The 12,953-nt window shown below is 41.9% G+C and overlaps 1 protein-coding gene across 1 annotated transcript; it reads right to left on the minus strand.

Annotated features, from left to right (window-relative positions):
* Positions 1-502: 502 nt before the first annotated feature.
* On the minus strand, positions 503-12,746 carry INHBA (inhibin subunit beta A). The gene is made up of 2 exons (XM_010198278.2): positions 12,359-12,746; positions 503-1,389 (listed from the first exon to the last, which is right to left on the minus strand). The coding sequence occupies exons 1-2, from the start codon at positions 12,744-12,746 to the stop codon at positions 503-505; spliced, it is 1,275 nt and encodes a 424-aa protein (XP_010196580.1).
* Positions 12,747-12,953: the final 207 nt, after the last annotated feature.

The following is a 12,953-nucleotide window of genomic DNA, read 5'->3' on the forward strand; positions in this document are numbered from 1 at the left end:
GTAAATTTGGGGGGAAAGTGCCAGTGAATGTAGTATTCATACACATGGCTTTTCAAGAAATTTCCATGACATTTGGACTTAGTCCAAATTGCTGCAGGTTAGATGAGCTGCTACCATGGCTTGAACTGATGGGTAACTAAGGGAGGCAGTGTTAACTCCCCTAGTAGTAACTAATGTTTAGTATACTATATAATAAGATAAGGAGCATACTGAAAGGAAGGGGAAATCCCCAACCCATACTGCCATTCAGACGTATCTCATTCAAGCCCGGTTTCATGAAGCTTTCTTCCTTTTTACAGCTGAAGTCTTTTCTAATCCTCCATAAGTCTTTTCTCTTTTTTTTAGTGTGTGTCTTTTTTTTTTTTCCCTCTCTCTTTTGTTTTAGCTTTTATTTCCGATGATTGTTTCATTCAGAAAAGGTTATACCATGCCTGGTCTTTCCTCTGCTCGGGCTTCTGATACATTTTCTTCTTGCCAATAAGGGTCTTGCACACACAGGCGTCTATGAACAGCCACATTCCTCCACAATCATATTCTGTATGTCTTTCTTAATGATGTTCTGGCCATCGTCGTAGTACAGCATGGACATAGGCCGCAGCTTGGTGGGCACACAGCATGACTTGAGGTTGGCAAAGGGGCTGTGGCCCCGCATGCGGTAATGGTTGATGACAGTGGAGTGGAAAGATAATGATGAACCAGATGTGCCTGCTATATGGCTGGGGCACTCTCCTTCGCAGTAATTGGCATGATAACCTGTAGGTGCAATGATCCAATCGCTCCATCCTATGTCCTTGAAGCTGACAAAGAACTGCTTCTTGCAGCAGATGTTGACTTTGCCATCACACTCCAGGCCTCGTCTCCGTCGCCTGTGCTGGCGGTCCTCTGAGTGCCGGGCAAGCATCATCAGGAAGGGTCGATGTGATTGCTCCTTCTCCTCTTCTCCTGTGAATTCTCCAGCTTCCTTTTCTCTCCCGTCCCCATCATCTTCCTTTTTCTTCTTCTTGCCCAGCAACACCAGGCTGGCACCAGTCTCCTGGCACAGGTCACAGGCGATCCGCACATCCAAAGAGCTCTTACCTTGGTCTAGGAGTCTCTGAACACTGCTGGAAACAGGAAAGATGTGCCAAGTGCTCTTACGGGTGTCCACTGCCTTTTCCGAAATCAAAGTCTCACTCTTTTCACCTTTCAGCCCCAAATCGTCTGTATCTTCTGCTCCTTCAGAGTTGCCTTTCGGCTGCCGCTGCTGTTGAAACAGGCGGATAGTGACTTTTGTCCTGCTCCGGTTGGCCTTGGAGACCTTGAGGAAGAGCCACACTTCAGCATGTTCCACCACTGATAGTTCACTGCCTTCCTTGGAAATCTCAAAGTGCAACATTTTCTTGGCTGTGCCTGATTTAGTAAATGGAAATAGACAGGAAGAACTTGTTAGTATGTCTGCTTGCATTCTGTTAAAGAGAATTCTGTTACTGTCACCACAGGCATGAAGATCCCTAGGTTTCCTACTTGGCTCTTTAAATCTTATTGATTCTTCTGTTCTAACCTTCCTTCACCTCATCCCCTTCTCGGTTTGCTTTTGTGAAAATTCTCTTTAGAAAACTGTTCCTTTGCCTGTTGTTTTCTGCTATCATGTTTTAATCAAATCATTTTGTTATAGTAATGATATAACAATTTATGTAAAGCACCTCAAGGCAAATAAAAGTCAGTAACTGCTAAGAGTTGGTTTGCCTGAGCTGTCTCTGTGATCACTGTTGGCTGAAAGGCAAAACTGGTTTTGTAATGACAGCCCATAACTATATGTACCACAGGCATACAAATCTGTGCCTAATAGCTAAAGTTAGGGAGTTCTCGCCCTGCCAATTCTTTGGCAATACTTTGGAAACCATGTGGGAATGATGTCTGCCCTTTCTTCCTTCATAAAATGCCGTTCTTCATATGCATCTTAAAACGACTTGCAAATGTCAATTGTTTCAAAAAACAAAGAACGACTAAAATGTGAGCCTCAGCCTTGAGAGGTTTGCAGAGTTACATTGTAAAGAATTGCATCAGGCAGACTCTTCATCCTGTGAGATGTTAGCTGTAGATCCTGTTCTTAATTTAACACAATGTACTAGCTGTGATTATAGTAATGGTGAATACACTGAGAAATGAGCTAAAGAACTGTATAATTATGGGGATGGTTCTCTGGCATAATTGTATCAACTTGCTGAGATGTCATGATGATGATTATGATGGTGAGGGGGTGTTGCTCTGATACAGAGCTCATATCCTGGCAGAAGTTGGAATGAATAATGAGGGCTGTTTAATGATTTGATCACTAGAGCATAAAAAAGTTAAGAGAAAATGAATTAGCTGAGGGGTTAGTGATGCTCTTATTTTTTTTTTTTTTTAAGACAAATACTTCTCTGTTTTCTTGGCAAAAGAAAAAGCCACATCGGCATCTTTTGTTCTTTCTCTGCACAGAGGCCAGGATGGACCAGGGTCACAGATTTTAAATGCCCAGGTGTCTGATCTTAGTAAGACTGAAACAGTATTCATAATTATCGATTTGCCATTAATATAATTCTTGAGCTACCCTCAATGGTTGATGTGATTCTCTGTGCAGTGGTTCTGCTTGTCAGGAAATCGGAACTTTGCACCCTAAAAGGGGCAAGTGCTGATCAAAACTGAAGTATTTATGCGTATTAAGGAAAAATTCCTCTCATGACAGCAAGACTCTCCTTGCTTCCCATTGCCACTGAACTCCACTAGTACGGGCTCCTTGACCATCTCCATGTTCCCCCATTCTCAGGTGAGACAGAAGTGGAACAAAATCTCAATCTAACCTCTATTCACTAGCAAATTCAAGAGTTCCTGGCTCCTAAAGACTGTAGGCAGACTGTGCTGTCCTTTGAGCTACCTGTTGCTTTCCTTCTCTGCCAAGTCCTGTCATTGACCCATTCAGCTTTCCCTGGTGGCGTTCCCAGGTCAAAGAGACGGGCGTTTCTGAATTACAGTGGTTAAAGGGCACAACATTTTGGTTTTGTTTTCCCTCTAAATGAGAGTGTGAAATTGTAGACTTTAACTGTCACTTGCTGAGATAGGGAAACACATGGTCTGCGTTAACTGTTTCTCACAGACTTGGCTGATGCCAGTCTCCAAAGTGAGTTATATTAATTTCTTAGGGAGCTGTGTGAAACAGTGAGACTGTGCCTTAGGAATTAAGTGGCTTACAGAAAAGATGAAGCAAACTGACCAGTACTGGGACACATGGTGGACTTACTGTTTTTCTATTATTTTTAAAATAAGATTAATTCAGTAATGACTGAAAGTTCGTTATTCAGCCTTTACCAGCTAACATTATTTTCTTCCATTCTGGAAATGAAACTATGGCAAAGCTGCCAGCTGTGTTGGAGCACAGGGCAGGTGATAGGCATTAATCCCCATCCTGTCTGGGTTTTGGAGCATGAGGAGGTGTACAGTGACATTCCTCCATTCCACAGGAAGTCTGGTCCAAGAAGCTGGTCTTCTGGTATGTAGAGATGTTATAGAATCATAGAAGGGCAGGGAGCCTTAGAGGAAGGGAGCTTTAGAGATCATTTAGTCCAAAACCTCTGCTAAAGCAGGAAGATATAGAGTTATAAAGAGAAACATAAAGAGTGTTCTCTATGAAGATGGATGCTCCTAAGGCCTGCAAGGACAATCCATGCAGCCTGTAGCTTCATTCACCCTGACTCTCTCTTCTAAAGCAAGCTTCTAACTTTAGCTTATCCCTTTCCTCTGCCTAGTCTTGATAAACTCTTCCTGAGGGACATCTGGGCTTCAGAGGGGTCGTTGCTGCCTTCAAGTCTCTCCATCTAAGCCCTGCTGCTTACTGCCTGTGACCAAGAAAACCTTGCAGGGGGGAAGGGGGGAAGGACAGTTTAGACTGAGCTACAGAAAGTGTTCTGGCACCAGCAGCCTCTTCCTAGTTGCTTTCTTTCCCCAGAGCTCACAGACTGGTGAGGGGAATAGGCATATATTGCTGGGAAGTTCAAAACTTACTCTCTGTTGCTGAGGTACCAAGCTGGGCATAGACAGCAGTTCCAGCACTGGAAGGGATCCTGTGCATGAGCAGATCAGCTGTGCTGGATGTGAACATGGAAAACTGTCTCAGTCATGCGCTCTGAAGAAAGCAGCCGGGGTGTGCTGACCTGACTCAATGGGGGAAGAAGCTGCTCAGCCCATCTGATTCGAAAAGCCAGACAACCCCGTGTTACAGAATAACCTAATACTGTTAAGTGCTAATGCATGATATTCCACATTCTGTTATTTCCATGCTAGTGGGAGTTGAAAATAGTTACGAAATGACATATCTCCCTCAATAAGTATTCATATTATCTTATGCACTGGCCAGAAGTGTAGCAATGCAAGCAGACTTTTTGACAGATATTACATGAAAGGAGCAGGATTTCAAGAACTCTCTTGATCAGTTTTTCATATGCTCCTTTATGAAACTAGAACTCTTCCTCATTACTAAAAATATTAGAATAGTGCCGTGAAAGTACCCAAGTACTTGCTTTTTAATCACTTGAGGGAAGTGAGCTGGAGAAAAGTAGTATAAGACATGTCCGTATAGAGGAATAAAAGCCTCCCTGTAGGCTGTTAGCTACAGTAACAGCCCCTCTGGATGTGGTTAGCTACATTTTCACACACAAACGGTGGATTCAGATTCTAAATAAAAAATGCAGGAAGCTTGTATGAGTCTAATATTTCTGGACGAAACAAAATCCTGAGTCCTCATACCTGCAGAGGTAATAAAAGGTTGTATAGCTATTAAAAAAAAAAAAACCTTTCCCTTTCACAGATCTATTTAGGAGACATTAGGAAAAAAACAAAGCTTTTCTGAATTCTCTCCACATTCACAACTAGTTTGTTACGATCACACAGCACGAATGGTACGAATCCTGCTGTCTTTACGAGGTCACTATGCTCAGACAAGCTCATTTTAAAATCAGAGTTTGGCGTGTACGAAAACTTGAGATCTCTGGATCTGGCTTATTATGATCACATATTCACTTTATAACAAGATCTTTATTTCCAAAGGATTCAGTGCTTCAATAAAAAAAATTCTTCAAGTGTTCTGAGATCAAAAAAAGCCCAACCAAAAACAAAAAAAACCCTCTGCATTTCATTTTCTTCAAATGTTGCTTCGGGATTTAGCAGCCTTTCCTTTTTGGTTCTGAGTTAATGACCAGGTTCAAAGCTTTGGAAATATATATTGTTCATCTAACTGAAAGTAAAAAGGAGACTTTCCTGAAGCTTGGGGATGGTATCACTTCCATAATTATCCTTTGTTTATCCTCTCGTCCTGCTTTTTCTCCTGCCACAGCTGATTTGCAAGGGTCTTTTCCCATTTCTAATCATCCTGCTCCTCCTGCCTGACTCCTGTGGAAAGACCCACAGCCCAACAGCGGTAATGCCTTCATCACTTCCATGCTCATATAAACAGCAATGTCAACAGCCTGGATTGTTATATCATAGCAGAAAGCAGCTGAAAAAGGAGACGTGTGATTACTTTGGGCCCCCTTTGATTGCTTTTCCTCATCTCCCCTTCCCAAAGCCTGGGAGAGGCCATCTCTCCGCTTTACTGCTGAGCAAAGTCCCTTCCAGGAAGAGGGCTGTGACACCTAGGGAGTAGTCTGGCAAAGCGAGTGACACCGGCGAATGCTGTGAGAAATGGTTAAAAACACAAGCCCGCAGAAGTAGTGCATATATGGTAAAAGGTTTAATGGAAGGAGTTACTGAATGGAAAGAAACTGTAGCATCAGTATATATAGCATGAAAATTCTCTCGTATCTGTTTTTCTCTTCAGTGGTGCTCACGCACCTTTTTAGGAGAGAAACCTGCAGAGGTGAGCAGCGAGGCGGCTGCACAGGTACCCCCCACCCCAGGGAGGGCTGGTGTGTGGGACAAGTGGCGCTTGGTGACAGGCTCAGCTCAGGAGAGCATGCAGGCCTCCACAGGGCTGCCCCAGGCCCAGGCCTGGCGCAGCTGGCAGGGACAGCCCTGTCTGCGGCTGAGGATCCTTCCTTTGGTATTGCTGGCTTTAACTATGCCATAGAAGCTCATTTATTTACAATATGCAGCGGGATTCAAGATCAAGCCTTTTTAGTTCAAACCATGCATATACTAGGTAGGGTCTATGCTGTGCAATTAAGAGAATCTCTTTTTTTTTTGAGTAAAATGCTAAGACACTTTAAATTACTCTTTTTTTTTCCCTAGAAAAACTATGCTGTTAAATGACTAAGACTGTTTTTCTCATACTGAAAGTGATTATCCTTTCTGACATTCTAATGGGACTTATTCTTAATTTCTCTTAATACACAATATTTAAATTTTCCTTTGAAGAATGCTTACTGTGTAAGAAGGTGCTGTTACTTTAATTTTCCATGCCTCACCACTGCTTTTTGAACTGTTTTTACGTTATACTGTAAGTGAACTGTTTTTCCATACAAAGCAAGCTTTTTTTTCCTTTTTTAGTTGCTAACTTTACTACTGCCTATGTTTAGATTTGGGGGAATTTGTACTGCGTGCCAATCTGTAATTACATTCAAAAGCATCCTTCTCTTCACTTCTCATTTCCGTTCCCCAGGAGACAGAAAAAAAATAGGTTACTAGAAAGGTTCCTCTAAAGAGAGTGAAGGGAAGAGCATGGTTATTGAGAGATAATTGCTCAAAATGTTTACTAATGAGTGACCAATAGAGTTAGATGAATTGTTCACAGCGCAGAATTTATTCAGTGAATTTAGCACTGTTATCGTCTGGCAATTATCCCCTAGGGAGACTGATTATTACAAATGTGTTATTACCACGATTAGACAGTGTCCGTTCCTGTGAATGCATTTCAGTCTATGGATCACTGGCAAACGATTTATTCTAGCTGTTCAGCACCCCTCACATGTGACTGACCATCCGCTTGTGTACTTTTGTTGCTACTGCCTGACTTTTGCCTCTTAGCAAGGGAGAAGCAATTATGACACCAATAGCAAACACTTTATCTTTTTTGTTCACATACCCTTTGCTCCCTGCAAGAAAAAAATAAACCAAAAAAGAAAACCAGGTAAAAGAACTATTCCCCAAGCATTCATGGGGAGAAAAAAGCAGCAGCAACCTTATTTAAATACCTTTTCTTGAAAATTTAACTCAAAGGGGCATTGACAAGGTCATTCAGAAGGTGAAACAATTCAGTTCTGGTGAACTTTCACTCTCCTCTGCGATTTTGTTAGGAGGGAAGTACTTACATCCATAGCCCAGAATTCTTTCCAAATTGAAAGCCCTTCCCCCATATAGTTTTAAATATTTAGAAACAAAACCGGTGTTTGTTTGAGTGAAGTTTTTTGTGACTTGATTTTTTGCATTTACATCTAAAATAGCTCAGGTAAAGTTTAGGGTCACTTGTATCAATAAGGTATTTCAAGGTAAATAACAATGCCAAGTCTTTATCTTTCCCAAAAAAAGATAGTAACTTTTTTTTTGTACACACTTGTAACAATTTGTTGTACATTCTAAAATTAGGTGGATCAGAAGTCGTCAGTCTGTTTTCATTAAAATACTTAATTTCTGTGCACTAAGGCCCAAATCCCAAGCCCACTAAAATGAATAACAGAACTTCCAATTGCTTCCAGTAGACTAAGCTTCAATTCTAAATCAGTCTTGCAAAGCCCTGCTGCATTACATGAGATGGTCTTTTTCTACCCTTATAGGCATATTGAGATAGGACTCCTCAGAGTGAATCATTTATACATGTGCAACATAGATACACCCTGGACACAGGCAATCACATGAATGCACATACTTAGCTGCAGGAACCTGTTCATATTGCAGTGGTGCAGCTACATGGGTATATCAGCAAGTCTGCCTTGGCATACCTGTACAAGTGGGCATACATATGCTGCTACAGGGAGACAGGCAAATGCATAGTCAGGTGTTCCCATCTGCATACGAAACCGTGTGCATGATTATACACAGAGATGGGCACAGGTGGTGCTTTCTCTCTCTCTTTCTCAGGTATCTTTTTCTAAACTGGTTCCCACCTCGGATTCGTCAATGCTTTCTCAAGTCCTTCTCAAACCAACCAGCCCCCCTGAATTCTCACAGTTTGTTACAATGAGACAGATTAATGCAGAATGGCTTTCTTCTTCTGGAATTAACTTGCTTTCATTTACTAAACTTGAAATCTTTGATTAGTATGCCAAGCAAAAATAAATTAACGAATCCAGGGGAAATAGGCTTGTTTTCTAAAAACCAAGGAGACTGCATTAAAAAAAAAAAAAAAAAAGATGTGAGAAAATCAGCTCAGATGATGATTCACAGTCACATTTCTCAGTATCTTGTAAAAAATAATGATAATTTCTGATGTCTCTAGATTTCCAGAACTTCTAGCATCCATCAGTTTATCTTTTCCCCCTTTGCCTGTTTCCTTCATGCATTATTTTACTCACAGTCTTCCACTCCCATGAATCTCTGCCTTTTAAATAAACCAGAAGAGAGAAACAAGAGCTCCACTCAGAGAGCTACAGATAAGCATAAAGCTCCCCGGGATTCAGGATCCAATTAGGTAAAGTAGGAGCTTGCAGGATGGTTGCCTTGCGTGGAGCAAAAAGCCTTTGGATTGTGCCCTCTCGTGGCCACTCTTTATTCAGTACGGATACCTGGGCCATTAAATCCATCTGCTTTCAAACGAAAATTGATCAGATGATTTAAAGAGGCATAAGCAACGCATCTTCTCTTTTCCCTCCCGAACTGCCAGCCTGACTGTATACAAGTAGGTGCCTCACTAGAAAAAGGCGTGAGTGTGTCCGCAGGTGTATCCCCACGCAAAAGTGGGCATCGCATGATCAAGTCAGTTCACCTTGAACTCAGTCTGAAATGATATAAAAAAGGTAGGAGAGGTCTAAAGAGCTGTCAGGCTTCTAGTTGTTTTCCCTGACAGTTCTCCTAACCATGAGCCTTTAGATTTCAGTATTTTCATCCACTAATTCTCATCACCTTCTTGGTGGCTGATGTTAGCAACCCATTTCATTGGTGGTTTAGTTGCCAGGATCAAATTCACCTGGCAAAATTCCAGGTCTGCCTAATAAGCTATCTACTAAAAATAATGAAGGAGTTAGTAGCCAACCATATTTTATAAGCACTGTGTGTGTCAGTTATAGAACCTGTTGGATTTGTTTGTCTCAAAATTATCCGACCCTTCTCCTCAAAAGAGTATTTTTAAGACCTTGAAGTAACCCACAGAGCTCTGACACAGCTGCCCTTGTCACAGAACTAATTGAGGTAAGTAATCTTAGTCTGATATGCAAGTAGAAAATCATTTTCATGTTTTACTTGTAAGAGTGCCAAAGGACAGTAGGGTGCATTTGTAAACTTTTGCCCAATACTCACGGTCATTAGTTTTGCAAAGATCTGCCTGGATTTGTTAGCTGTGAAAACTACCTGCCAACTATTTTGCTGATTTCCTGGACATAACTACACCTGTGCTTCAGACAAGTTCCCTGCATTTAGTTTCTCCTCTAATTGAAACTTGTGCTTGTTTGAATTTGGGTCTGTTTTAGCAAACAGCAGCCTGAAGCCAGAGCCACGTGCACAGGGCACTGTTTGTTCATTCACTCCATTTCAATTGTATGACTGAGGATACAGCTGATGAAAGATGGAAATAGTACATTTTTATGAAGGCAAGTAGTAAATGTAGCTTCTGAAAGGTAGGGGGAATGGCTGGTTTATGTCAAGTCATACCCAAAGGGACAAAAAGCCTAAAGTATCTTTCCATAGACCTTTATTTGATACAATGTGAGATGTTTCCATTCATTTTCATTGATTTCCCATTGCCCTCTTTCGAGGCAGAGCGAGATTTGCATTAAAAGCAGGAAGAACATTAACTTTACTGTGAGAGGAACACGTTTATCCTCCTGCTTGGTCTTTTAAACTTATCCATATTCTTCCCAGTTCCCACAGGGTGAAAAAGGGGGGCTCTCCATGTGGCTATATTCTATTGTCTTTTTCACTCATAATTCCTATATGATGTGTCACTTGCCTTCTTTTTGCCTCACTTTCTTCAGTAGGAAAAATAATATTGCTTTAAAATTTGACACACAATTCTGCTGGCCCATGAGTGGAAGAGATCCTAGGTAGAGGTCACTTAAGTTGTTGCAGCATTGGGACCTGTGAACTGTGGTGGATTCTCTCATCCTCTGATGTTAACAAGACACCAGATGTGAATGGATATAGATGAAAAATATGTTTTAGCAGTCTGAAGTTACTCCACAGAGTAGAGTTTTCATTTCCATCATCAGCACAAACCCTAGGGCTTGGTTTCTAGGTTGCTAGTTGCTCCTCCCTCCTCCAAAATCAAAGGCTAGCAGGTATGGGAAAAAAGGCTGGAGCAGCCCTCCTGCCTTGGCTTCTAGGACGGGCTCAGTGGGAAAGTGGAGAACAGCGAATGCCCCCATTCTCCAGCTGCACAGCTCCATACCATAAGTCTTCTTCAATTAATGTGGCTAGCAGTGGTAGGACAACGCTATGTAAATCAAAGCAAGTGACGTGCTAGGGTTGGGTCATTTGTGGCAGGGGGGAACTCTGGCTGGACTATTGGCCAGCGTGTGGGCAATGGCATGATTTTCGCTGTTCACGTGAGCCTGAGAGCCAATGGCTTCAGGAGCTGCCGTTGGAGGGTGTCGTACCGAGTAGGCATATATCAAATTCCAAATTCCTTTGTGTCAGAGCTCAGGAGAGACAATAATGTGTTTACAAATGATTGGGACTCACACAGTGAAGAGAAACCACTGTTCATGCCATATGTGTTTCACTCTGCTCAGAGCGAGCTGCCGAAAACCAGGTGGGGAATCCGACTCATAGACAGCCTAGAGATTTCCTTGCTTTTAAAAACTCATTTCTAAACTAATGATAAGCTGCCCCTGCTTCTAATGACCACTTGCACTGACACCTTCTGCCTGCTTTCTGAAGTGGAGGGGATATAAAAACCGAAAAGCTTTGAGCTTTCATACCGAAGGAAACTGATAATGTGTGTACTGACAAGGACTCCAAAGGCAAGGGCTCCTTGTACAGTTGGAAATCGGGACAGACAGCAGGAATGTCTGCTCTTAAAAGCATGCACACTTCTTGTGCATGGCTTCCCTGCAAACAGAACATCTGAGTCAACAGGTTTTCAGGACTGGAAACTCTGAGTGTTGTCTTAATTGTTTATACTGCTGCAGCAAACTTTTAAACAAAAATGCTTGGAGTTCCTTTGCATACTTTGCCTACCATATGCTGTACCAAACAAAACAATGACATTCTTTTAAAACTGTCTTGGCAACAGGAAAAATGCTTTGGCTAGACAGCATCATAAAAAGTTGCTGTTAGTTAGATGATAGAGTTATTGCGAGATACCGTTATTGATGCGTGTATAAACATACTCACATATACTATCAGAGATACGTGCACATACATATATATTGAATTAAAACAGGTTCTGGTCCTGTTCATGCAGGAGCAAGATAGTAAAGTACAACTTCAGAGCCATTTCCTATAGGCAGTTGATGTGAAACTTATGCCATTACTTTGTAAATATCTAAATTCTAACCTCTTACTGTATGGGAGTCAGGGAAAACAGAACTGTGAAAGAGTTCAAAATACACCCTACCAAGGTTGCATTTTTTTTGGCCGGAGCATTTTAGTAGCAGAATCCTTTCTCTTTATTCCAGTATGCAGAAGTCTGCTTTACAAATTGGATCAGCTACAGCAACTTGTCTGGTTCTATTGAAGTCATCTGACAGTCCTTGCAACTCTTTATTGCCGAGGATGCTGTGTTAAATTAAAAAGAAAAAAACGAACCAAAAACAAACCCACAAAAGAAGCCCTCTCACTTCTAAAAGTTAAAGCTGTTTCATCTGCTTTTATAACTTCCACTATAATTTTTATATGAAAGGGTTGTTTCTCAAGGAGTTTGTAGCTCACTTTCTGCCTTGATGAACTCCCCAAAAGGCTTCAGCCCTTTTTCTTTCGCCGTAAGCTCTGCAATCCTGTACTTTACTGCAAGTACTCAGGCTTCACAGGCACAGTTTGGAGGACCCCGCTGCAGCCTGACTTTCTGCTCGAGATTGGTTAGAGAGCTTCCTCCTTGTGTGGCTGTCTATGCTTAGCAAGTGTAATCTGTAGCCAAGACTAAGTCAGAAAAATCAAATTCCTTCAGAGTCCTGTCCCCTTCATCCCATTCCCCCTCCTCCCTTCCCCCAGGTCTCATCCTATAACCTTGCAGAAAACATTATTGCTGAGAAGAAGAGAAGAAGTTAATTGCAGTTCTGGCACAAAGGACATTTTACAGTTTTGTTTTTCAAGCACTCACCTGATTCTGCAAAAGTGATGATTTCTGAGGTTTGCTCCACAACTTCATTCATTTCAGCTCTTCTTCCAACGTCATCCTCTATTTCCACATAACCATCCTCTCCCACCTTTCCCACATGGAGTTTTTTGATGGCATTTAAAAGTGCTGCCTTGGGCACCGGCTGGGTGATATTAGGTCTGTCCCTCAAGTGCAACATGTTCAGTATGTGCTTCTTTACTGCTTCCACCATCTCAGGCTGTGAGCTGGGCACATCCTTTGAGAGCGTGGCAAGGGCACATGATGGACAGTCAGTGACTGAACTGTGCCCCTCGGATCCTGGGGTTGGGGAACTCCTCACTATAATCCAGCAAAGCACCAACAAAAATCCTCTCTTCCAAAGCAAAGGCATCCTGGCAGCAAAAGTTGTTGTGATTCCCTTTTTAAAAGGCCCTGCTTTTCCTCCCCCTTCACGCACAGTTTTTTTTGGGGCTGGTTTGGTTTGTTTGTTTGTTTGTTTGTTTTTCCTTCTCTTCAGCAAATTCTCTGGAACAAGAACGAAAAGTTTTCTGTGAAGTTTTGTTTGCAGGTTCCCTCTCTGAATGCAATAAGTGCTGTA

This window comes from Colius striatus, chromosome 5 (genome assembly GCF_028858725.1).
Source record: "Colius striatus isolate bColStr4 chromosome 5, bColStr4.1.hap1, whole genome shotgun sequence".
In the NCBI taxonomy this organism is placed as follows: domain Eukaryota; kingdom Metazoa; phylum Chordata; class Aves; order Coliiformes; family Coliidae; genus Colius; species Colius striatus.

Bases quoted from the DNA above. Each gene is read 5' to 3' on its own strand.
- INHBA (XM_010198278.2), bottom strand. From the start codon at position 12,746: ATGCCTTTGCTTTGGAAGAGAGGATTTTTGTTGGTGCTTTGCTGGATT. The intron at 1,390-12,358 runs GTGAGTGCTTGA...TTACTAAATCAG, and splicing joins CATCACTTTTGCAGAATCAG to GCACAGCCAAGAAAATGTTG.